We start from the raw sequence: 25,504 nt of genomic DNA on the forward strand, positions 1-25,504 counted from the left end.
TCCTCATCGCGKCCGAGGCAGGATTTGGTAAGGGTTATCTCAGCAATCACCGTGATTTTTCCCCGCACTTTGAAGTCGGGGGGACACCGAAAGATCCGCGGCGGCGAAGCCTGAGGAGAACCATCCACCATGGCTCCCGATCGCCGCAATGCCCGCCGGGCGTTGTAGTCCGCCGGGCGTTTATTGCGCCGGGGAGTCGCGGTGCACGCCGGGAGCTGTAGTCCRTGGGTGCGGCGGGGCGGGGCGGGCGCTCGCCCCTCCCGTGTGACGGTGTCGCGGCGGCGGCGGGGCCGCGGGCGCCCGGAATGGAGATCGGGCCTCACGCGGGGCAGGCGGAGAGCAGGTGGGGCCGCGCCCGGTGGGACACGCGCGGGAGGGGCGGGTGCGAATGTCCCGGGGACGCGGCCCGCGTGGGCGCCCGTCGGAGGCGTGACACGGGGCGCGGGTGTGGTGCCGGTGCCGCGGGTGTGGGGTGGCAGGGTCCTGTGTCTGCACGCGTGGGGTGGCGCACACTCGCGCGTGTCTGTGTGTGTGCAAGTTATCTAGGGCGCGGCGCGGGGTGTGGGTGCAGGGACACGGGTGGCAGCAGTGCCTTGCAAGCAGTGCCTGCTGCCTGGGAAGCAGGAGGKATGCGCATGGGATGCTCCTGGGGAGCTCATGTCCTGCGTGGGTGTGTGGAAGTGCGCGCACAGAAAGCTTCAGGGCACGGGTGTGGGGGTAGCTGGGGTCGATCAGGGAATGAGCAAAACCCCCGTGAGTGGGGTCAATGCTTGCAGAGTGTCACACTGCACCCGGTTTGGTCCCTCGTGTGGGAAAGCACACAGTGGGCCGGGCTGTCAGAGCCATCACCCACCCGAGGCCAGCACAGTGCTCTGCCCCATGCCCTCGGCAGGAGTCTTGGCCACTGGAGGGACAGTGACRAACGACCACGGGTGTGTACCGTCAGTACCTGGTGCTGTGTCCCCACTCTGATCCCCATCAGCCATGGCCAACCCAGCAGCTGCCAGGCCTCTGCTTCACCCGCCTTGAGCTTAAGGGCGAAACCGCCCCGCCCTGACGCTGCTCTGCCACCTTTCCATAGGCTCTGCAGCTTGTTCTGAGATCCTGTGTCCTTTCCCTCCTGGCTGTTGTCTGCATCTCCTCTCTAGGTGCTGAACAGAAATTTATTTATCTCTTTATTCGTGAAGGTGAGGCCTTGTGCCTGCACGTGAGCATGGCCATGCTGCGGTGACCTCCGTGGTCTTAGTTTATGCTTCAGGCCTGGTTTTTCTTGTTAGCATTTATGAGTGCAGCAGAGGCTGTTTCCTGGAGGTGTTTTGATGACGAGTCTTATTTACTTCAGGTTTTTACATGTGCTTTGGTTTTGCCTTGGTGCTTACAAGCACAGGGTGAATGTTGGATGGAAGTTGGGAGTGTTGGCTAGGGAGGAAGGAGCAGCTGAAACTTGATACGGGAGAGAAACTTTCCTTATCTGAGGGGCTCAGCCAGTTGCTCTATTCCTGCTTGCCATATCAGCTTGGAAAATGCTACCGGTGTTTTTAARGCTATAGCACAGGTTTGGGGTGCCTTCCAATTTGCACGGTTCGAGCTATTCTCCCTCTTTACTAATGGTTGCTTCAGACACAGCAGGTTCCAAAAGGCAAAAGAAATTGACTGCATTCACTGCTTTCTTTCCAGAATCATCTTTGTGCATTTTCTTGCCTTTGCAAGCACAAGTCCTGCACTACCAGACTCTGCCATCGTGCGACTGATAGGGCTGGGGTGGTGCCACCCTCAGCACGTACCCAGGGACAAGGAGGGCATCATCCCCCATCAGTGCTGGCACATGCAGGGGCCTGCTTGTTCTTTTGGCTGGCACTGATGCCTTGGGGAGGATCCCGCATGGGCCTTGCCCTGCCTTGTCCTTTGTGTRATGGGGTTAGCATTTTTATTCCTAGTGAGGTGCCATTTCACACTAGATTGTGGCAGTTACTGATAGTGATAAGATAGAGATCACTGGATCCATCTTCCTGCAGRTTACARAAAATGCAGAAGCAAAAGTTATTTTGCTTAAGTCCATCCTTCTGCCAGCACAGTAGAGGAAAACTAGGATCTTGTGCTGCATTTTTCCTCCTAGCAGCAGGTCTGAAATGCATCGAGTGGCAGGTCTGTAACACCAGTTTCCATGGAGGCATGGCAGGAAGGTTGGTGCTGTCRTGCTGGGCAGGGAGAAGGGCTCTTGGGGTGGTGCAGAGGACACAGCAGTCCTAGGGGGAGCARATGGGCCAGTGGTCAGCTGGGCAGGTTAGCAAAGAGCCACCACCTTTGGCTCTGGCACCAGCAAGACCCTAAGGGACAGCAGGGCCAGAGGAGAGGGTTCCTAAAGGGAACCTGTGCTATGAGCAATGCAGGGATGTGAGTGACTGCCCTCAGGGGGATGTGCTGCTGTGGGGATCGGCTCTGCCTGTCACTGCCTCTGGCTGCCTGTGTGCTTGCCACAGGCAGATCTTGTGCAGATTGAAGCCCAATGGACAGTACCCTGCATCCSCAGGTTGTGGTCATCTGCTTGTGAGAGACTTAGCCAGATGAGCAGGTAAAGCTATCTGGTTAAAAAACACCTTTGATCCCTAATTTCTTCCCTCATGCTTTGCCAGTGCAGAGCAAGAGTGTGTCAGTCAGCAGCCGCTCTGGGCTGTGTTTGCTGGGGGCATCTTTTGTCATTGTGCCCCCGTTTTATATCAGTGCCAGCTTTTAGCACGGATGCAAGTTACCCTGCATGTCCCTTTTCCAGCCAGCCTGCTCTGCTATTCCTGCCCATCCCTGCTGGGCTGGCAGAGCTCTTCTGGCTTCCTTTGCTTCGTCAGCCACTCCCCGCGACTGCAGATGAATTGCACGAAGCCTGGCTTTCTTTTAATCCCTTTTCCCAGCAGTGCTGAGCCTGCCGGAGGAGCAGGCGGGGGAGTCCAGGGAAGGGGCTGCTGGTTGTCTGGGAGATCTGGGGACAGCGAGGCGGGAGCAGGCTCTGCGCAGGGCAGGTTACGTGGCGTCTTCGGTTTCTGCAGGAGGAACTGACGGCCAGCACAGGAATGAATGTCCTTGGAGATTTGTCAGAAGTCCTTCCATAACCTCAGCATCCTCRGCCTGACCTCTTTAGTGTGCTAAGAAGGATCAACAGTCTTCCAGGTAGAGGTCGAGATTCAAGCAGCCATTGCTGGGTGCCTCCTGCAGAGCACAGGAGACACACTGCAGATGACGTTTGCAGGAAAGATGAGCTTCATTTTTATTTTTCATTTTTGAATGCTGGCTACCTGTGTGGTTCTATCTTGGAAAATAATCAGGGTTTGGTTTTATTTTAAACAAAGAAGTCAGCAGCATGGCTCCCTGCCTCTGCTGTGAGTCACGTTTGCTGACTTGGACCAGAGGAAGTTCCTACCCTTGCTGCCATGGAGGGGCTGAGAAAGCCTTGGAAAAGCAAGCTGCATTCCCTGTTGTCAGCAGTGGCAGCATTAAACCATTCCTTGCTTCAAGGCTGCATTCTGTCTTTTATTACTCCAGTTCAGTATAGGTTCAGTTATATTTGGGACAGTTCCTAATGGCAGGTTGATGGTGCTGTACCTGAAGATGGAGTTTGTTGCGTAAAGAAAGGAGACTCAGTGCCAAGTTTGTGGAGCTGGTGGTTAAAATTGGAGGCTGGATCAAGAGGTTGTTTTTAARGGGGAAGAAGGATGAAGCTGAGGTCTCACCACTGCTCTACGGCTCCTGCAAGCACCCTTGGCCCTTCTGGGTGGAGAAACCAGGCTCTGCTAGAGGAGGAGAGCAGAAGCACGTGTAGTTCTTGCAGGTGAAGCTTTGCTTGTGTTCTGTGACCCTCTGGGCCATTACTCATTTTGGCCTTACTGTAAATTGGGGTGTTTTAATGATGTAATATGAATTGGTCTTACCCCATACTGGGCTTTCTATGTCACTAGCAAAGGAGAATTCTTCCTATTCAGAAAAAAAAAATCAGATTTCTTAGTAATGCTCTGAAACCAGCAGAAAAGGGAACTTGGGCTTTCTCCATCCCTCCTGGCAGCTGAAATCCAGGCTCTGTCAGTGGGTGGGGAACAAACCTTGCTGCTAATTCAGGGTTGCCCAGAGTCTGGTCAAAGCTGAAATATGGTTAGCTGTGCTCTCAATTTCCCTGCCACCTGCAGCCAGCTATATGGGTCTTCRTTTCTTGTGACACCTTGTGTCACTGTGTGCTTTTCAGCATCCAGCCCAGAAACAGCTGGGATTTGGGCATCAGAAAGATCTTGTGTGTCCGACTTGGGAACTGCTTTGGGCCAACAAGTCGGGACTTACTGTCCTACCAGGATTTAATTCACTTTTGGGGGTTCAAGATCACCTCTACAAAGGTGCTTTAATTAAGCTGCTCATTCTCTATGTGCTTCTCTGTTCAATGTGTTAACATTTTGAGGTTATTTTGTTCAAGGACTGCTTACCTTTAGTTTCCCTGTGCTAGGAGAGAGCCATGGATCCTGCTTTCCTACCTATTGAGATTCACAAGTCCTTTAATGAGACCATTCATTTGGAAAGGCACATCTCTGCGTGTGCTATCCTCACATCCTTGTGTGCATTGCCTGCTTTTTATAGCRTGAAATAACATGGGAGGGAGTTCCCCTGACTCACTGCCTTGGAATATCAATGGCATGGCTGAGCTTTCACTTGCATTTCTTAACCCTGAGTGTCAGAAATATCTTRGGGAGGAGCTGGTGACGTTTTGAACTCAGTGGCTGCAGGTGCCCTTTGACCGGGRACTATTGATTCCTTTCTGGGCACTCACAGACAAAGAGCATCTGCATCCCTCAGGGCAGGGATGGGAAAAGTCCATAAATTCAGAAGAGCTGGATCATTTTTTTGTGTCTCCCTGAGTTGTATCTCCTTCAGGGAGCTGCCTTTGATTYATATCTGTGCATTTTTCTTCAGTCTCTCCTGAGATAGAGCCCTAACCATGTCTGTTAGTCTGAGTACAACACACAGATATACTGCCATATGCACTGCAGCTCTGGTTTAGAGCTYTGTGACAGGCTTTGCTGGTGGGATGGGTTGGCTTCTGTGTGGTTTAAGCTTAGGCAGACACTGAAAGTGGTGATGTTTTCCTCATGAGGAAGGGCAGTGAATGGGGAGCTTGAAGCAGAGCCAATAAATAATGATCTGCTTGTTCAGCTATTCAGTTTGGCAGTAATGAACTACTCCCAAAAAGAGAATATTGGTGAGAAAAACTTTTTTTTAATTACCAGAAGTGTGCGGCCCATGCTTTGATTCCCCAAGGGATGAAAATGRGAGCAGTTTTAAATAATGTTATGTATTGTAATTTTTTTTCTTTTGCTTTCTTTGGAAATCCAGTTTGTTTTTTTGCTGTGGGAGGAATTAACTACTGAAACACTGTTTTGTTCTTGCCAGTTGAAAAGATAAATTTTCATTCTAATGTGCCAGTTCAGCTTCTTTTGTTATGAATGCTGCAGAGACATACTTTTTTGTTATTTACACTGCTAGCTATACCTTGCAACATTCCTGTTTCTTCTGGGAGAGTGGCTCTTATTTGAATACGTGTTTCTGACAGCTGCTGTTTATCTATGGACACTGTCAAGCACCTTGAGTGGGAACCTCAGTCATCCAAAGCTTCCTTCCCCAAAGCTGCTTTTGCATAGGCAAATGGTGTTACCTCTCTGCACCACCACTCCTGCTCTGTGGTAAATAATGGTGATTTCTTGCTGTATGTAGGGCAGCTGAGGCAGATGATACTGATGAGTTGTTGTGCATTCTCTAGAGTTCACCAGCAGTTTGCTGAGCTCTCTGTTCAGAACATGATGAAGGCTTTTGCAGGTTGCACCTAGAGCAGTTCAAGGCCCAGAGAATAGCTGTRCAGCTGGAGATGCAGATGAAGTGTCACCTCCCTGCGAGAGGAGTACCTCTGCATCCTGACAGGGCTGGAGTGCTCGATGTGGTGTGCATTGCTCAGGGAGTGCTGCTCTGTAAATGCAGGGTCAGTCGATGTAGTGGCCCTCAAACCCTTCCTTTCAGCTGCTGTGCTCCTAAKGGGCTGCTGCTCCAAGAGAGAGCATGTCCATGAAGCAAGATCTTGTCTAGAACGTTAATCCCTAGCTTTTTTTTGGCCCAGACTGGGCAAGTGGTACATTGGAGGAGCCATTAGTCTGTTCTGTCTCCTTGTGGTGCTTACTAGTCATCAGCAGAATCATTACAATATAGCCAGTTRTCCACAAACCATGCAGGGAGCTGTAAAGTGCTTCAGCTCACCTTTGCTATCTTCTGGACCACCAAAGGTTTCTCCCTTTTGTGAAGCTCCTCTTGCTATATCTCTGATGCATCTTGCTGTGTTCCTCTGCAGGAAGGAGCACTGGAAGCTCCTTGGCAATCTAAAGACCACAGTGGAAGGTTTGGTGTCCATCAGCAACCCAAATGTCTGGTCCAAGTATGGCGGCTTGGAACGGCTCTGCAGAGACATGCACAGCATCCTCTACCATGGGCTCATCCTTGACAAGGTACACCTCTGTCCTGCCAGCACAGCTGTCTGTCTGTCTGTCTGTCTGTCTGTCTGTCTGTCACAGCCTCAGTGCCTGTCATAAGCAGGTGCTGCAACTCACTTCTGTGCTCACAGAACAGAGTGAGCACAGTGCTTGTAGCTTGTGTGGGAAATGATCCAAGAAGGGACTGAGTTTGCCTGGCAAATGCTGTGGCTGTCAGAGGGATCTGGGTGCAGGTTCTTTTTATATCTCATCTACTTTCAGTATGATTTTTTTCTAAGCACTTGTGCCCCCCGTGCTGAGGCCAGCCCCTCGTTCCTTTCTTTCTGCTGCAGCCAGGCGATTAAATTGCATTTGCAGTGAGTCAGCCCGGTATCATCTGCACTTGGACAAGTCCCCAGCAAGGCCTGGCAAGAGAAACCTCGCATCTTTACTGTTTCTGGTTAACTGTGTTAATAACAGGAGCTGGCAGCCAAACGCGCGCTCAGCTTSATTGGGATCACTCTTTCCAGGCTCTTGTTATTCCTGCAGTTGCCCATCCACCCTTCCCCCCTTCCATAACTGCCTGGAAGAATTTCTCTTTCCCACTCCTGTGCAGAGGCTTGAAGATCTCCCCTTCAGCTTACAATTACCAGCACAATTAATTTAYAGTAGAATGCTGAAACAAGGCTGCAGGTCATGCTTGGGGACAGGCTTTCCATCAATGGCTCTGCCACCCAGAGAGAGGAGAGCGGCACAGAGGAGCCCCAGGCAGCTTGCATGGGCTAGCTGGGCCCCGGATCAGGAAAATTGCTCGTGTGCAGTGCTGTGCCTAAGCTAATAAACCTCCAGGAAGAGCCAGACTGGAAGGTTGTCCTAGCAGGGAGCTTTGATCCCTGGATTTGTTAAGTTTGCAGACAGCTCTTGTTGTGGTGCTACTCGGTTCCTGTWAGTCCCCAGCTGCATGGACCAGGGACCTTCTCTGGGAGATTGTCAGAGAGTGGAATTACCTTTTCCATGTGAGGAGTTCAGTGCTCCTTTCTGAGAYACCTGCTATTCATAGGCTTTAGGAAGTGAGGTTTAAATTATTTATACTTGTCTGGCTGTTGGTARCAGTTCATGCCAGATCTGCAAAGCAGGATGGTGTGGTGCTCTGCTCAGTGCTTTTACTATAGGCAAAGACAGCTCTTCCACACAGGAATATCTCCTCTGCTCAGGCATGTGTGACACCAGTGAAGCTATAGGAGTTGCAAAGGGAGGCCTATGAAAATACAGCTTCCTAACAGCAGTTGTCTCATAGTTGCTGCAGCAAAACATTTCCATTTAGTTCTTAATTTCTTGACAACTTTTTTGGCTACAGCTGGGAATTAAAAAAAGGTGAAAAAATCCATATGTATGCATTAAGAGAACTAGTGTAATAGGTTTTTAAACTTTTGCGTGAATTATTTTATTTATCCAGAAAACCCAATTCAGTCTAGAGAACTAAAATTGCCTGTTTTCTCATCTTATAAAACAAACTACTCTGCCCGCCAAACCAAATAAACCACCAAGCAGAAGCCATTTCTCTGTTACTTGTGAAAGAGGAAATAGGGATGGAAGTAAAAATAATCAGCTTTTTGGCGAGGAGACACTTTTTGGGTCTGTGTTTACAACCAATAGGGTGGTGAGGAAAACAGCAACTCTGCTGCAGTTCCTGTCTAACGGGAAGAATAAGCAAAAACCTCATTGTCTGAATAAAGCTGAGGCAAACAGCATGTCCKCTCATGGCAGCAAGGGACTAATGGGAATGTGCTTCTTTTACTGGCACCTGGGAGGTGGTACCTGACTGTGCCTGTCCTGGGCAGGTGTGCTGCAGACAGAAGGATTACTGGCAGTTTGTGAAGGACATTCGCTGGCTGAGTCCGGGCTCTGCTCATCACCTGGAGAAGGTGGGTTCTGGTGGGGTGGCCTTGTGTGCCCAGCGGGAGGGGAAAGGGCAGCTGGGCTGGAGCCTCAGCCGTGGGATGGTGGTGCCTGGGCTGTTGTGATTAAAGTGGTTCCATGGCTTGTGGAGGCTGAAGCAGCCATGTGTTTGGGTACAAGCCATGTCCTGGGAACTCAGTGTGGCTTGGGCTGAGACAATCAGCTTCTTATTTTTCCCAGGCCAGTCTCCAGCTGGGCTGGGTGCAGCAGGCATCACCAAGGGAACTGGCACAAGCAGTGCTTGTGTGTATGCAGGGGTGATTCATGTGTCTGTGCAAATCTCTAAGGGTCTGGGYTGTCTCATTTCTGGGTTGTGACTTCACCATGCATTTATTCACCCATTCCTGACTTGTGCCAACCTCTGGCACATGCGGATGCTTCTGGTCCTCAGCTGTCCCATGCTGACATCCATGGGTCCTGCCATGGATGGCCACACAGGGCTGGTCACTGCTGGTCCCTGTGTCCAGCCTGCTGCTTGGGGAATGTGGGGTATAACAGGCCAGCTCTGYAAGCTGCAGCAGCTCAGGCATTGCCTCAGCCTTCCACAGTTAATGTGTCAGCAAGAAAACAACCATCACCAGTGGGGTCAGGTTGGATTTGGGAGCATGGGGTCCCTCCAGGTCAGGGCAAGGCTCACGGGTGGGAGAGTGTGCAAGAGAAATTCACTGTGCTGGTGGCTGTCAGAGGACTTTGATCACTGGYTGACCTTTGAAGTGTTGTTCCTGCCTGGTGTCTGGGGAGCTGCTGGGACATGCCCTCCTTCCTGCTGATTGTGACTGGCACTGGAAAGCTGCTGTTATCGAGGGGACCAAAGCCAAGCAGTGGAATGAGCCTTGCTCYCCTTCTTGCCTCTGCCTGCCWTAACCTGTGCCTGACATCCCTTTCCAGTTCATCAGCCTTCAGGAGAGTGGCCAGTGTGACCCCGAGGCCTCAGGAGACAAGGCCATTTCCCAGCTGTGGCTGCAGCACAGCCTGCAGTGCCACTGCCTGTCGGCACAGCTGAGGCCGCTCCTGGGGAACCACCAGTACATCAGGAAGTTCTATGCAGGTAAGGAGCAATGGTCCTTTTCCTTCTTACTGGGAAAATATCTAGCTGGTGGCATTTCCAAGCTGTGTGGGAGTGGGGGAGGACAGCAGAAAAGTTGGTTTGCATGTGAGCAACCAGTGTGTCAAACCACGTGGGTGAGAAGGATTTCCTTGAGCAGCATTTTTTCCTCCCCAGATACTGCCTTCCTGCTCAGTGACGCCCACGTCACGGCCATGCTGCAGTGCCTAGAAGCTGTTGAGCAGAACAACCCCAGGCTTCTGGCTCAGATTGACACMTCCATGGTGAGTTGAGGTCCCAGATTTTACATCTGGCTCCCCTCRGATGCTGACTGGCTGTGGCAGTTCCTGCAAGGTCACATTCAGGGCACACAGTGTCCTCGGACAATGGGCTGGATTTGCAAGCAGTAAAAAATTGTTTCAAGAGGGGAGGAGAGTGGGGAACTGGTCCTTGTGCTGCCTGTGTGACCTGTCAGGGTTCAGAGTGGGTGGCTGTGTGGAGCCTGTAGTGGGGCATCTTGGTTCYGACTTGCACCAAGGGTTTCAGTGGAACATTGAGGGACCAGTTCTTGTAAAAGGGACCTTTAAAGTCCTCTCTAACAGACCCAGGTTTCAGGGCCAGCATGCAGAGCTGCCTGGTCATGAGGGACAGTCACCCTCTGAGGGGATGCGCAACACCCTAGAACATCTGGRTGCCTACTCCTGCTCATTACGCCAGTGACCCCCAGTGCAGCCCTGTGTCAGCTACCCCGTCTCCAGAGGAGGGGAACAGCAGCTGCCTTCTTTGCACAGAGCTCCCCAGAGGAGAGCAATTAATGTGGCTTCATTAAATGGGGGYTGTGTTCTTTCAGCTGGCGGGCACATCACTGCCGTCCCTGTGCGCGTCAGACCCTGCTGCTGGGACAAGAGACATGTGTGATCACAGCGCTAAGGGACACCAGAGCCGTCTGCCRGGAGCGCTGGGCTGCCTGGATCATTTCACTGAGAGCCTGGTAATTTCCCAGTGGGAGTCTGTCCTGTAGCTGTGAACAGAGAGCTTATTCCCCTCTGTGCTGCTGTGTTTTTCCTTCCCCTGTTCCCTGGGCGCAGCATCCTTTGTGGATGGTGACCAGGCATTCACAGATCGATCCCTTTCTGTTGCTGCTCCTTTAGCATGTATGCCTTAGATGCTGATTTATTGATGATGCCACCTCTCTTCAGCTTGCCAGGAAGAGTGACAATCCATCTCCAGTGACCAAGAGTCAGAGCCTGACTGCTCTCCCTGCATCCCCGTGTGTCCCTGCTGCCACCTGCACACAGCAGCGCTGCTTTGGGTCCTTCTCCAGCCTCCAGCATCCAGCCTCCTCTGGCCTCTCAGGTATCAAGGGTGGGCTGGGGAGCTCAGGGTAGACCCAGAAAAGGTTTTACCTTTTTATCTGCTTATGTGTGTTTTGGGGTGGATGGGTATGGAAGATTTGTACCCATGATRGGAGGGAGGGATTTTTCAGTGATGGGTGGGCATGTTGGGGTGAAACCACAAGCTTATTGCAATAAGATGGTCTCCTTATGCCAGAGTGTGTGAAATTGTGCTCCTGCCTCTGTCCAGACAGGAGACCRGTGAGTTCCTGTAGTAGCTCCAACTCCAGCCAGCCCCAGGAGCGCTGTCCGTCCACACGGTCCTCCTCCTTCAGCGAGGGCAGGTCCCCTCTGGAGCAGCCTGGCTCTGTCACCCGCTTCCACGTSCCCTCATCCAAAGACCCCTTCTCTCCAGCCAGCGAGATGAGCTCCAGCACCACCAGCCAGAGTGAGGATACTTGGACAGGGAGCCAGGATGATCCACAGAGTGATGTTAATGACGGGCCGGAGTACCTGGCCATTGGGAACTTGGGACGCCGGGGCCGCACATGCAGCAGCGCCAGTACCAGCAGCACCAAGAGCAGTAGCTCCAAAATCTTCTCCTCCAGCAGCTCCCAGAAGCTGGACTCAGTATCATCCCTGGGGGAGCAGGGAGCAAGTGGAGGTAGCAGCAGGGGCATAAGTCTGTTGCGCCGGTCCAGCTTCTCAGAGGGACAGTCATCAGCTCCACAGGGCATTCTCAAGAAGAGCCATRTGCGCTCACACTCTGACACCAACGTTACTTCTGGGAAGTTGCACGGTAAGGAGACAGCTTTTCTGGTATGGCTTTTGGGTATGGGAGTCCCTGGTACCAGAAGGCTGATATTGGCCACCCGCTTGACTCCATGGATCAGGTTGGGAAGAGGAACAGTGGACGAGTCTTGGTTGGTGTTTTCTCTTAGCTTTTCAGCTCCACATTGGAATGATGGGATAACATCTTGCTCCCCAAAATGCCCTGGGCTGGACTCTCCCTGGTATTGCCAGCTTTTACCAAAATCTTAGAAAATGGCAGCAATGCTGTGGCATCAGCTGTCCTGCTTCCCCACTGGCCTTGCTTGGCTGGGATATGGGACTGGGGCCTGGGCTCATCCTACTGGTAGGCTGTGATCCCACTGGTAACCTGCTGGGTTCTCCTGTGGTCTTGAGTAAGTGATTATGTGGGGTTTGGGAGAGTGGGATGTGAGGGGACAACCATTCTGTGGGATTTTGCCCTGGTGCTGCCTTCACTGGAGAAGTGGAGGTCCTTGCTGAGTWGTAACCAGTCTGTCTCTGTTTTCTCTCCCTTAATGCTGCCCTTCTCCTCCTCTGTCTGTCCAGGAGGCCTCAGGGATATCACCATTATAATAGAAGATCCAGTGGCAGGTTTGGGAGCCAGTGTAACAGCCCTTCATTAGTGATCATTACATCAAGTTCAGGATTGCCATTAAACCATCAGTGTTCATTTAGAAAACCAGAAAAAAACTTTCTTTGCTGTGTCCCAGCTGATGCTTTGCAGTGTGGTCTGGTTCATGCATGCGCCTGACCGAAGATCCCAGCTTGGTTTGTGGAAGCAGTGAACCACATCCAGAAGTGTGTCCAGCTCCCCTGGATGGCGTTAGGGAGCGCTGGTCACCAAGGCTCTGAGCTGTATCCCCTGCCCTTCCCTCCACCCACTGCCTCAGGAGCCAGGAGAGCTTTCATCTCTAGTGMATAAGGGTTGGCAGCTAAGCAGCCATGGGCTCTAATTTTTCCTTTTATTTTGTGGGTCTGTGGCACAGGGAGGYTTGATGTTGACTGATTTCCAGTGTATGTACCCACAGCCGAGACTCCTGGATGCTCTTCTGGGCTCAGAGCAGGTTTTCCCCTGAGTGGAAATGTTGGGATGCTGTCATCCCTTTGCTCCACGTGCAGAAAGTGTCAGCAGCTCAAAAGAATGGGCTGTTTTGTTTTGCATCCACTGAACAGTGGCGCTGGGTTTGTTGAGCTCATATCTGGGTGCTGAGGGTWCTGTGTCTGGGAAGGCTCTCCTCAGGGGTGATGGGTGTTCAGAGAGMTGTGTCCAGCCCTGTGTCCTGCTCCAGCAGATGATGCTGAGCACTGCCTCACTTTACCCTTCAGCAGCAGACTCTGTTGTATGTGGCATCCCTCAGGCATCCTCCCCATGAGGTGGTTTCTGTGTTGAGGTGGCTGCAGGTCACCCTGTCAGGCTGCAGTGAGTAGCTGTGAATGCCTACCACCCTGACAAGCCTCCTTTGTCCCCCAGCCTGTGGGGTGGGTTGATCCTTGATCCCAGGCCCCATCCTGGTGACTGCTGCTTCATGGCCTTGACAGGGAGAGGCTGGTATTGGTGGGCCCAGGAGCCTCCAGCCACATCAGAGTTATGGCACAAAGCTGGGAACAAAAGTGCGTAGGAGGTTGAGAGGGCAGTGTTGCCCTTGTGTTGTGCTCATGATGTCAGCTGGTGCATGCCCTGTATCAGAGCTGTGTGCTCCAGGCAGGGTGTTTCCAGTATCCTTCAGCAGTCCTCTGTCASCCAACCACTCCATCCAGGTGCTCCCTGGGGCCATAGCTCTTATAGAGCACCACCTGTTCTTGGTCTCCGGTCAGGCCAGCTCCTGGCAGTCTCCACTGGCTCAGTCTGGCAGGGAGTTGCACCGCAGTGCATGCGTGGGGCACAGCCCTGCCCACAGCCCGTGTAGGTCACCTTGAGCACTGCAGCCAGGCTCCAAAACTGTGTGTGGGGATCCCTGCCCTACAGTGGAGCCAGGAGCATGTCCTTCAGATGCCTCCTTACACAGGTGTCCAGGCTTTTGCAGTCTGGGACCTCCACAGATCCCTTAGCTGCTTATGTTTCCCCATATCTTCTCTCCTGACTCTGTTCTGGGGGATAACTCTTCCCTCAGAGATGCTCCAGCATGAAGAAGGGGCTGGCAAGAGGTGCTTGCTGGAGGCTGTTGTGTCCCCCAGCTCTACTTGGGGCAAACAGAGAAAGGCTCAGGACTCAACTGTTCCATTGCTCTCATGATCTTCTCCATTCCCCTTCTCCTGCCTGAAATGCCTTTCTGGTTTTGTYTCCTCCTGGGCTTGGCCTCAGCTGTGGCATGGAGCAGGAAGATGTCCCTCTTTATTTCCATCCATTTGTGCCTGTGTGTGTGATGCTGAGCCCTTTTCATTTCACCCTGTRCAGTGGCTGGGCTCCTCTGAGGTACTGAGGTGTGCCTGGTGTCACCTTCCCTTCCAGAGTCCCATGGTGATCCAGGTGGAGGGAGAGGGCCRATGTCTGCTTCCACACAGAGCAGTGAACTGAGCACACCCAGCTCCCTCTACATGGAGTATGGTGAGTACAGCCAGCCCCAGCAGGGACACTTGACCCTGGTCAGGCTCCTCCACGGGCTGCAGTGGCCTCAGCTGCTGGCACCTGCTTGTGGGATGCTGGCAGGGCTTGGTGGCATGGAGACAGCAGCTCCTTCCCTCATACCTGTGTCTCTTGCTTTTCTAGACTCAGGACAGTACCTGAGCTCTGGGGAAGGAATGTTCAGGAGACCTTCGGAAGGGCAGTCCCTCATCAGCTACCTCTCTGAGCAGGACTTTGGCAGTTGTGCAGACTTGGAGAAGGTGAGGSAAGCAGCAGAAGCCTGTGTGTGTTGGAGAATGTATCTTACTGCAGGTTYAGGGATACTTCCTGCTGTGGGGAGGATAATGCCATGTTATTGCCTGCTGTAGAACTGTGCACAGAACTCCAGGGTTGAGCTCCTTGGTGGTGTCTGGGAGCCAGGATCTGACCATCCATTATATACACAGSAGATCTGCAACATGTTAGGATCCCTCAGGGCTATGTGCTGACCCCCCCCAGAATGGATGTGTTGTACATCCTCTGTATAGGATGCCTCTTGTGTTTTGTTGAGTATTCCAGTGCCCAAAAAGGCTTTGTTTTCTAGATCCTCTTAGAAGAGTCATGTTTTGCAGGACTGACAGAGATTAATGTCTTTCACCACCATCCATGAGTCATAAGCTCTTTCCTGTCATAGGTGGAAAACAAAATTTTACCAAGTCTTTCTAGTTTATCCAAGGCATAGCCTTGAATGCTTTTGGTTTTGCAGGAAAACGCCCACTTCAGCATCTCAGAGTCCCTGATCGCTGCCATTGAGCTGATGAAGTGCAACATGATGAGCAGGCAGTTGGAGGAGGAGGAGGAAGATAGTGACAAGGAGATWCAGGAGCTTAAACAAAAGATTCGCATTCGGCGCCAGCAGATCCGCACCAAGCACCTGTTCCCTACCTGCCAGGAGATGGGCTCAGACAGTGGGTGATGTTTTCTGTCCATTGCCTGTCCTGTAGCATCCTGCCTTCCTGCCCATTCCTTGGAAACAGTTAAATTGCTACCAAGGTGGTGCCAAGATTTGTGAAACTGCTGCTATTGAAGATCATAATGTGACAGATACCATACACTGATAACACTGCTGTCACTGAGTTGTGGGATGTATTTTCATCTTGAACCCATAGTGTTTTCYATTCTTTAGCTGCATCCCTCCCTTCCCTGGCTGTACCTGGCTATCCACTTCTCCCATAGCTGTCAGTGACCCTTCAGAGTACTTCCACTGATGACCTGGCTGTGATGCATTTCTCCCAGGTCTCATGGCAACAGACAGTGGGTCCCAGTTCAGCTCCCATGGCTCCATGCGGCTCTCTGACTCTGGCTCTGTGGAGGATGTGGAAGAGTACGAGATCCGAGGTAGGAGGGAATGGCTGTGTTGGCTTCTTTCATAGAACAGGGTCCTCCTTCTTGTGGTTGTGTTGGGGTCAATCCTGCTGAAGAAGACCCTGTCCCTGTGGCCTCCGGGATGGCTTTTCTCGAAAAAATGGCTGCATTTTGGGTATTATCAGAGCAATCCGTTTCCCTCATGTTGGTAGCATGACTTTCCTTCAAAATCTTCTGTAATCCTGTCACATTCTGTGCCTCTGGCTGGTAGGTGGTTTCCATTTCACTGCCTGGTRCACAGAGCTGCTGTCACAGCTAGAGGGGTGTGAGAGCTGCCATCCTGCTCTTCTCCTCCCCAGGCAGAAGGAGCCAAACAGCTCTGACCACTTACCCCTTGGTGGGTGCTGGTCAGATCTTGACCAGCAGTACYTCTAGTCTCTGCTCCTGGCAGCTGGGGTGGTTGAGCTTATCACCCACAGGTGACCAGCCCAAGTCCCTGGGAATCCATTTCCTTCAGAGCCTTGTCCATCCTCTGGAGTGAATGACTTCTCAGCATACCTCCATCTCTCTTACTTTAAAAAAAAAGATGGAGTAGTCTAGTCTTCAGCTTTAAACTTCTTGTGTCTTGGCTATTGACAGCAACCTCTCAGTCCAYGAGGCCAGGTTTTGAGCTCAGTTTTGAAGCCCATGGAGGGGTGTGTGAATTCAGTTCTGGGCTCTCCTCCTGTGGGTGTTGCTCTTGTTTTATGCCCTTTCTCTTTGGCYTGGCTGAAGCACTGAAGTCAAATGTTTTGTCATCACCATGTCATACAGATGGTAACGATGGATCTAACCTGATTCAAATGTCCAAGAACGGCCTCTCAGTGTCAATGGCTTCCTTGTTCTCAGGTACCCTGCAGTGCTCCCCTGGGCACGTGTGTGTGTGTGCAAGGTGTGTGTGTGTGTGTGCACGAGCACACTTCTCTGAAATYTGCCTGGTTTCTCAACTGGCAATTAGTTCCAGTGTCATCCAGACATCAGCAAGAAAAGCTGTGGCAGGATGGAGCAGAGAGGAGGCAGAGGAGTTCTGCTGTGGGCTCCATCCCCCAGGGCATTTTGCTGTGCCATGGTTTGGATGTATCAAAAGTGCTTGCTGTGGTGAAGACCTTTCTTGCCTGGGGTAGGGCTTCACAGGGCAGTGGCAAAGCTTTGTGCKCTGTAGGTGCTGAAGGCTGAGCCTGGGCTGTATGACAGCAGAGTCCTCTTTGATATGGGACCAGGTCATTATCCCAAGTGCCCTGGGGAGCGTTATCCTGCTTGACTTGGCAGAGCTGGCGTGCCATAGCTTTGATCTGAACCACAGCCAGTCCTTCCTGTTCTGCTCAGATTTGACTTGGAGGGGAATCCGTCTAGAAAGAAGTTTTGGAGGGAGAAGTAGTGAGATCAGACAGGGCACAGGCAGTTTGTTCATGCTGGAGGCCCTAAGCACTGGGATCACATGCAGCTCMCTGTTTTTATTGTTTACAGTAGTACTAGGTAAACCTTCTGGTCTGCTGGCCGTGTTTAAATAACCTTCATATGCTCCCAGGTTGCTTTAGCRAGGGAACAGCCTGCTGGGCTGTTGTTGATCTCTCCAGTCAGGTGTTTGGCACCAGCGTGTTGCTCCTGATGGATTTGCTGGTGCTCAGGGCTTTCTTGTCAGCCCTGCTGTGTTCACAGACCAGGGCTTTAATCCTGGCCTGAAGCTGGCATATGGGGTATGGGGTGATGTCCTTAGATTTGGGGACTGTTCACAAGTCCCTTCCTGGGACTATCCCACCTGGTGATAGCATTGGCAGCTGAGATGTTTTGGGCAGCTAATGAGGATTTGGGGAGTGTTTACAGTTAATGTTAGGAAGTGAGCAGGATCAGGATCTCAGTGCTAGCTCCTGTGGAAGCCTAGGGTCAGATCTGGCTTCCTCTGCCATCCCCGAGACCATGTCAGTGCCTGAGTGTGCTGGCTCTGCCTCCCCACAGCACCTGGCCCAGACTGTGCTTGTGTTCCTCATAGTCTAGGACCATGTGGGACCTTCCTGTGTAGAGTGGAAGGCACCAGAGCATGGCAGGTGTGTCTGGCTGGTGCTCTACAAGGTTGTGAGGCTGTTTGTCTGAATTCCCTGTTTTCTGCAGCTAGAATTCAGTTTGCATGATGTAGATTGCTTAACATTAGGATGCTTTCCTSTGCCTGTTTTAGCAATGGGTGTCAAACCAGAGGGTCAAACATCCAAGCTGAATTCCAGAAGTGTGAGTCTGTAAATTTGCAGGACTTGATCCCCTTGCTGCCAGAACAGTCCTGCTGTCTGTAGGAAAGCTTGGGGCAGGGGGATGGTTTGCTCAGCCTATGATTCCTTTGAATCATGGGCTGTGATTCCCTTGGCCTCAGTGTGCCGTTGCTGCCGGGCTGGAAWCATGTGGGCTCTCTGCAGATTTGTGTTAGTCAATCTGCTTGGGGTACAGGACCAGGGACCCTGAGCTGAGCCTCCCCCTGCCAGGCACCACGGCAGGGGATGCTACAGACTCGTATTTGGGGGTGATATGGTCACTGCAGACCATTTCTGTAACTCCCCAGAGGTATAAAACAGGAGACTTGCTGGGATAAAGGTTGTGTCTTTGGCCACTCTTCTGTCATGACTGTAATACTTTCCCCTTACATGCCCACTTCCCTTTTCTGGGAGCCATATCTGCTGTGAAGCAGGGTTTCTGCCTGCTTCTGTCTGCGTTGTATGACTAGAAGTGTCCTTCCCCCTRACACAGGGGTCTGCATTGAGGTGCATCCCCTGTTAGGGTTGAACCTGCTGGAGTGAAAGAAAGATGAGTGGAAAGAAAGATGAGTGGTGAAGGTACCACTGGGTACTGCTTGGTACCCAAGCTGCCAGGGCAGCCCAGGGCTCTTTGGGAGCTGATGGAGGGGTGGAGGAGCAGGACTCCTCCACCCCTTGTTTTGGACACCTTCCTCCTCAGGAGATGAATCTGTGGCCTCTGCAGAGGGCTGGCCCCGTGGCTGCTGGCCCTTTCTCTGCAGGGATGCTGATGTGTCTGGGCAGTGCTGGGCACAGGCTGCCAGCCCTGGCTGTGCAGTCACTGACAAGCTGTGGCACGGCCAATGTCTGACCTTACAGGGTGCAGTCAGGTAGAGAGAAGGCCTCTGCATCCCATTGCTAATCCCTTCCAACATCTGTACTGTGTGTAGAGAGCYACTAAACCTTCTTGCTAACCCTGCAGTCTTGCCCTTCAGGCTCCTGTGTGTGTTCTGTTTCAGGCCGTGTCACTGCTGGATCTTGGTGTGTGACCTGTACCAGCAGCCACTTGTCTTGCCCCAAGCCTCAGTCTGGCTGTTTTCACAGCATCCCACCATGCCTTTCCCTTGTAATTCCAACAGATGACTGATTAGACTGCACCCCTCCTTGCTGCTCAGTGCCACTTGTAGAAGTTGATGCTGTAGTTCACATGCTTTTGAACAGCTTGATGAGTTTTACCTTGAAGCTTTGGTTCGAARTGAGTGTATCCCCCTGCCCTGTCCCATCTGTTTCACCTTGTCTGTTTGTGATTCAGATGCAGACATCAAGAGGAACCCAGACTCCAGCAGGAAGTCCTTTCTCTCCTCAGACTCCATGTACGTCTTCAACCTCATGGTGACACATCTTGGTACCACGTTCTCTTTCCTACCCAATTCTGCTCTTCCATGTGCATCACTTGCTGTTTTGCAGTGGAGTAGATATTRCTTCCTCCCTCTCTCTGTCCCTCCCTCCCTCAGATGTGGGGACCCCTCTGCATGTGTGGTGAAATACAAAGTTGTGTCCATAGTTGGCAACTGCTTGGGTAGGTTCATACTGGGAGAGAAGTTGCTTCTGGCTTATACAGGCACTGAGCGTCACTTTGCAGCTTCCCCTGTCAACAAGCACAGGTTTTGTTAAGTGAGTTAAGTTTTGCCCACCTTTCTGAGCAGTGGTTGTGGTGCCATTAGTGAGCTTTGCTTGGGGACAGCTGCAGAGACAGCAATCAGTCATGTATATTAATTTTAAGCCTGTATAGCAGTGCAGAATTAAGGTACCAGAGTTGAAGGGAGCATCTTTGGCTTGAGCTGGGACTGGCATGGGGCTGCAAGGAGAGCACAGCTGTGAGATCCAGTACTAACAATTCCTTTGCTGTCTAGATCCCACTCMTTCCTCAATTCAAACTCGGCAGAGGCTGTGGCCATGGGTTTGCTGAAGCAATTTGAGGGCATGCAGCTCCCAGCTGCCTCTGAATTGGAGTGGCTYGTCCCCGAGCACGATGCCCCACAGAAGGTAAGACTGTGAGTTCCTGTCACTGAGTGCATTTGATCTTCCCTGAACCCCTGGCTTCTATTCACTGCTGAGGGGCCTTGCTTGTCCCAGTGACCCTTTTGTGGATGGAGGAGGGGKTTTGTTTGGGCTTTGGAGATGGTGCAGCCAAGCAGGGCTCTGCCACTACAGCCTCCCACAGCATTCAAAATCCCTGGGGATAGCCCTTCTTCCTCCCCCATTGAGGTGGAGGAGCAGCTTGATGCCTGGCAGTTTTCCAGAGGGCTGCAGTTGCAGCTTTCTGGCAGTCCAGCCAGSTGCACTGCCTTTGAAGCACCAGATAAGGATCTGACCCTCTTGCCTGCTTCTCCCAGCTCCTGCCCATCCCTGACTCTCTGCCTATCTCTCCYGATGATGGAGAGCATGCTGACATCTACAAGCTGAGGATTCGGGTGCGTGGAAACCTGGAGTGGGCCCCGCCACGACCGCAGATCATCTTCAATGTTCACCCAGCCCCAACGTAAGGACCCRTGTGGCTGGGGGCTCTCAGGAGACCTGCCCTTTCCAACCCTTTTCCATCAACACCAAGGTTACTTACCCTCTGATTGCTGGGGTTTCCCTGCTCTGAGCCTGGTAAATCCATGGTGGTTACTACTGTGAGATGGAGCCAGTGCTTAGCATTGGTGCTTTTGATGTGGCCCAGGACTCAACTGGGCTTTTTCCCTTGGGTGTCTTGTCCACATAAACCTCCCAGGCATGTGCTGATAGCCATCTTCTGGTGCCAGGTACCATGTGGGCTGGGTTATACATGTTGTCTTCTGTCTCTGGGCAGGAGGAAGGCWGCTGTGACCAAGCAGAATTACCGGTGTGCAGGCTGTGGCATCCGGACTGATCCTGGTGAGTGCTGGGAACCTGAACTGTAGCTGGAGAGTGGGGAAGAACCTGCAAACAGTGGGAAGATGCTGAATGGGTGGGTGGTGATRGAGCTCAGCATGAGGTCACTGGGGCAGTGCTACACTGCCAGCTCTGCCTGCACATTGGTGTGCACCATCCACAGAGGAGCCTCCCCTAACAAAAGGTCACAGAGCTGGTGGAGGCAAAGAGCAGCCAGCTGTCCCTTGGAGGACATTTCAGATGTTGACTCTTTTAAGGCAAAGTCCTCTGTTGGCTCCTCAAGCTGCCAGCAGGCTCTGCAGCTGCAGAGCTCTTCCCTGAATATGTAGGTAGATGTAGTTACATGAGACTGGCCTATTGGTCCCAAAAGCTTTTGCAGTCAGAGGGGGCTTGCAGACCCCAATGTTGAGCACTTTGGGCTGGAGGAGACACCAGCAGGGCAGAGTTCCTTGCTTGTTGGAAATGCTGAGCAGTGTTGGGAGTGCAGCATGTGGCTGTGCAGAGCCTGTGCCTGGGCTGACCTGCCTGTCTGCCTGGGTTTGGCCAGCTTACATCAAGAGGCTGCGCTACTGCGAGTACCTGGGCAAGTATTTCTGCCAGTGCTGCCACGAGAACGCCCAGACCATCATCCCCAGCCGCATCCTGCGCAAGTGGGACTTCAGCAAGTAYTATGTGAGCAACTTCTCCAAAGACCTGCTGAGCAAGATCTGGAGTGATCCGCTCTTCAACGTGCAGGCTATCAATCCTGCCCTGTACCAGAAAGTGAAGGCTCTCAACCAAGTGCGGGTAAGACCCTTCCYATGCCTTTCTGAGTGGGGTTTGAGTGAGGTGGGTGGCTGCCAACTGTAAACCATAATTCAGGGAAGCTGGGGAGAAGCAGATATTTCAGTTTTTGAGGCTTAAAACCTCATTACTATGTCTTTCCATTCACCTCTTCTTATTTCTTCAGTGGCATAGGAATGTCAGAAGGAATTTCTGACTGTTACCCAGCAGGGCTTTAGTTTATCTCCTGGAGCACATGATGATGGTTGTGCTTGCCTTGCCYTGTGTGATGTAAACACTTGGGAAATAGGAGGGTGGCAGCTGCGGTGCAGTAGTTATTTCAGCAGCACAGGGAATGGGGTAGACCTGCTTGGCCAAGRACCATGCTCTGTTCACTGATTTGTCCCCCTTTCCTCTCCAGCTGCTGCGAATCCAGCTTTTCCACATGAAGAACATGTTTAAGACGTGCCGGCTGGCTAAAGAGTGAGTCCTGGGCTGTTCTGCTGTCCTGGTTCTGTCCCCAGGCAGTTTGCACTGGGGATCTGTGCATTGAGCAGTGGGAAGAGAGGGGAGAGGAGGGGGAGAGAAACTGTAAGGAGAGGAAAAAGGGGTCTTAGTGGAGTCACTTTGCTCTGATCTCTGGTTTCTCTGTCCTTGCAGCCTCCTGGACTCCTTTGACATGGTGCCTGGCCACTTGACAGAGGATTTGCACCTCTACTCGCTGAGTGACTTCAGTGCCATCAAGAAGGGGGACCTGGTACCTCGTCTGACAGAGCTCCTGAAGGCAGGCAGCCTGCATATTGACAAGTGCATGGTAAGGCCTCCTCTCCTGCCTCCTGCATGGCTCTGCACCCTTGGGAGCAGGCTTTGCTGCAAAGATAACTGATGGGAGTGGGGTTTGGTGTGCAGGACAGCCACCAAAATAACTGATTCAATGCTAACTGTTCCTGCCTGCTCCATAGAGCTCCTACCCAGCACAGATGGGATATTTGCTACCCCATTTTGGCTCTCCTCCACTCCTGACATGGGTTGATTCAGCCTTCCTATGCGCCATGCTGGGGAAGGGCTGTCCAACATGGTTAGAGCAGAGCACTGTGTCCTGCTGTCCTGCTCTGCTCTGCCTTCTGCCCTACTTTCCTGGGAGATGAGTGTTTAGCTGCTTTTTCCTCATCTTTTCACCTTCCAGCTGTGCCAAGCCAAAGGCTTCATCTGTGAGTTCTGCCAAAATGAGGACGACATCATCTTCCCCTTTGAGCTCAACAAGTGCAGGACATGTGAAGGTGAGATACTGGGGAAAAATGGACAGGGCAGACYCTGTGGCCACCAAGGTCTGTTTCCAGTTTGAGTAGCATTTGTGCTAGGAAGAGGTACAGAGCCACAGCCAGCCAGCCCAGAGTGCCTCTGTGCATGACCTGTGTCTGCAAAAGGTTATCACACAGCAGATCAGCATTATAGCAGTGTTTGCTGATGTGGTGGAGTGTGTAGGACCCCTCCTGACCACGCTGTGTTCTGCCTCCCCCAGCAGCAGTGAGCAGTCAGGCTGTGATTGCAGTGAGCCCTGGCTTCCCTCCTGCTGTGGACAGGCTGCAGCCTCCGAAGCACCCCTGCCCCTGCAGGACAGAGAGAGCCTGGAGGCTTTATCTCTGTGCTTCTCCTGCCTGCTAAGAAGTCATAGACCCCTTCAGGAAACATCCTCTATAATGCCCAGTTATTCATGGCCAAGTGGAGCTTGGTTTAGCAGGTGTAGTGCCAGAGAAAACTTGGGACAAAGTCACTGTTTCCCTGGAGTATCAGGAAAGTTTGGGGAGGGACTTTGGGTGGAGCAGAAAATCTCCCTCCTGTGCTTCCAAAGCTTTGCAGGCTGGTGCAGGGATGTGGGGTGTGGAGTGTCGGGCAGTCTGTCAGCCATGCTCTCCCTCACAGAGTGCAAAGCCTGCTACCACAAATCCTGCTTCAAATCCACCCACTGTCCCCGGTGCGAGCGTCTTCAAGCCCGGAGAGAGCTGATGGCCAAGCAGAGCATGGAGTCCTACATCTCGGACTATGAAGATGAGCTGGAGCAGCCGGAGGCAGTAGCAGCCACATGAGCATGTTGCAGCCAAGGAGCAGATCATGGGTTTGTTTATACGTGGCCTTCATCACCAGAGACTGAGCCACACGGACTGGAGATGAGGAGGACTGTTGGGAGGCCTGGAGCACTGTCTTGAAGGGATCTCTTTTCCCTCATGCAGTAGTGCTGGGCTGGGAAAGGAGCATATTCCATCATGTGGATCTGTTCCAGGTACCACTCCCACTCCCTGATGCCTTTGCTTGGGGGCCAGCAGCTGCTCTGCTTGTCCTGCAGGCAGAACAGGGACCTTTTCCAAGCAGCTGTTTGTGCTGGACCAGGCAGRGCTGTACTGTCCAGCCCTATGCCCTGCTCTGAACTGAGCAGAGTCCCCTGAAGGGTCAGCACTTTCTGCTCATCAGCTGTATACTAGGAAGCTCTGGTCACATCTGCTCCTTGGAGGAGGGAGTCAGGTTTCCTCTGATCCTCCATTCTGCTGCTGGGGGTTGTGTGCATGGAGGGAGGGTGGGGGGTTTGGGGTTGTTTGTATATTTAACAGCTCCCTTTCTYGAATGTGCTGTGGGACTCTGCTGGAGAGCAGTTGCTCTCACTCCAGGATCAGAGCAGAGGAGGTGGCAACAATGAAAATACCAGATTTCCCAGTGCTGCAGAGGGACATTGCTCCTGGAGCAGCTGCACAAATGGACATGCTGATAGACTTTTGGCAGGCAGATCCCCATGGCTCCATGGAAATGTGCCTCCATGAGATACGGTGAGACATCTGATCCTACTCCCTCCTCATGCTGCCAGTCTGTCCTACCAGGGAGAYATGTCCTCTAAGGATGACATGGAACCTCACTCTGGTGGCACCAGAACCAGCCTTTTGTGCAGCTGCCTTCTGCCTGAGACCTGTGGGGTTGCAGGTGAAGGTTGAGCCCTCCAGCTGCATTCCCCAAGCCTCTGTCTCGGTTTGTTTTAGGTTTTTGTTGTTTGTTTGGGGTTTTTTTTGTTGTTTTTTTTTCTTTTTTCTTTTTTAAATCTGCTGGATTTAGTTTTTTTTAATGTGATTGTTTGTATTTTTAATTGTGTGTTTCCCCTCAAGGAGGTGCTGCTTGAAATGCCTCATTTGGGGGCATGTGATCTGCTTGGGACTCACCAGTGTAAAATCTCCAGGGCTGTCCTGCTTGTGGTTCCTCACCCYGGGATGGAGCTGATCCCCTCTCCCAGCAGATCTCCTGCTCCCCGTGGGAGAAGAGGGGTCCCTGAGCCAGGCAAAGCCTTGAAGCTTCCCAGSTGTGATTTGGGATGGTCAGGCAGCCTGCTTGCAATGGGGATACCCAGGGGAAGAGGGGTTTGGCACTGGGGTGCTGCCAAAGGTGCTGCCTCGCTGATGCAGAGCCACCTGCCATGAGTGACAGCTCTGCAGGGTCAGGGTCACACCCAGTGGGACAAGGTGAGCTCTGTGCCCAGTCAAGGAGGTGCCTCTGCATTGTGGGGTGATGCTTTAGCCGTGGCATGTCCAGTACCACCTCAGTGTGYGTGGGATGTGGGGTGTCACAAAGGATGGTGTGGCCTGTGCATGTGCAAGGAAGGTGTTGAGGGACCAGTGCACTGGCAGCAAGCATCGAGGGGCAGTGGCTCTTTCAGCACATGCCCTGATTTCAGGCTGGGATGTGACCCCTCGTGGACTTTCCCTGTGACGATGGCAGGGCTGGGGAGAGGGGAAGAGGCTGGGACCAGGAGAGGTGGCTGCAGGCTTGGTCAGGGAGGGTTGGCTGCAAACCTTGCTCCTGGGAGCCATGCTGCTGCACAGCAGTGTCTCTCTCCTGGCTGCAGCATCCTAAGTCCTGGAAGCAGGACTTTCGTCAGTTCAGCTCACTTGCTCACTTGGGGTTTTTACTGCCTTGTGGCTTGCTTCTGCTTGTTTTCCCTAGCAGAGCAGCTGTTCTGCTCACTCTTGTCTCTGCAAGCTTTGGGGCTG

General features: G+C 52.4%; 1 protein-coding gene across 6 annotated transcripts; it reads left to right on the forward strand.

Moving 5' to 3' along the window:
- The first annotated feature begins 242 nt into the window (after positions 1-242).
- On the forward strand, positions 243-25,124 carry RUBCN (rubicon autophagy regulator). Of its 6 annotated transcripts, none has more exons than XM_057367204.1 (22): positions 243-343; positions 6,368-6,521; positions 8,297-8,410; positions 9,333-9,492; positions 9,667-9,773; positions 10,340-10,480; positions 10,689-10,845; positions 11,074-11,622; positions 14,083-14,178; positions 14,341-14,456; positions 14,942-15,143; positions 15,472-15,573; positions 16,354-16,428; positions 19,111-19,171; positions 19,712-19,844; positions 20,195-20,340; positions 20,653-20,717; positions 21,262-21,500; positions 21,898-21,959; positions 22,137-22,290; positions 22,663-22,756; positions 23,400-25,124. In XM_057367204.1, exons 1-22 carry the CDS (start codon positions 306-308, stop codon positions 23,561-23,563), a joined length of 3,129 nt encoding a protein of 1,042 aa, XP_057223187.1. In that variant the 5' UTR covers positions 243-305; the 3' UTR covers positions 23,564-25,124. The 6 variants fall into 6 exon arrangements, with proteins under 6 accessions (XP_057223187.1, XP_057223188.1, XP_057223184.1 ...); XM_057367205.1 differs by having other exon boundaries at positions 8,327-8,410; XM_057367201.1 differs by lacking the exon at positions 243-343 and adding an exon at positions 3,724-3,820.
- Positions 25,125-25,504: the final 380 nt, after the last annotated feature.

The sequence above is a fragment of the Malurus melanocephalus genome, unplaced genomic scaffold (genome assembly GCF_030028575.1).
Source record: "Malurus melanocephalus ecotype Western Australia unplaced genomic scaffold, MMel_1.1 scaffold_75, whole genome shotgun sequence".
NCBI classification, from domain to species: domain Eukaryota; kingdom Metazoa; phylum Chordata; class Aves; order Passeriformes; family Maluridae; genus Malurus; species Malurus melanocephalus.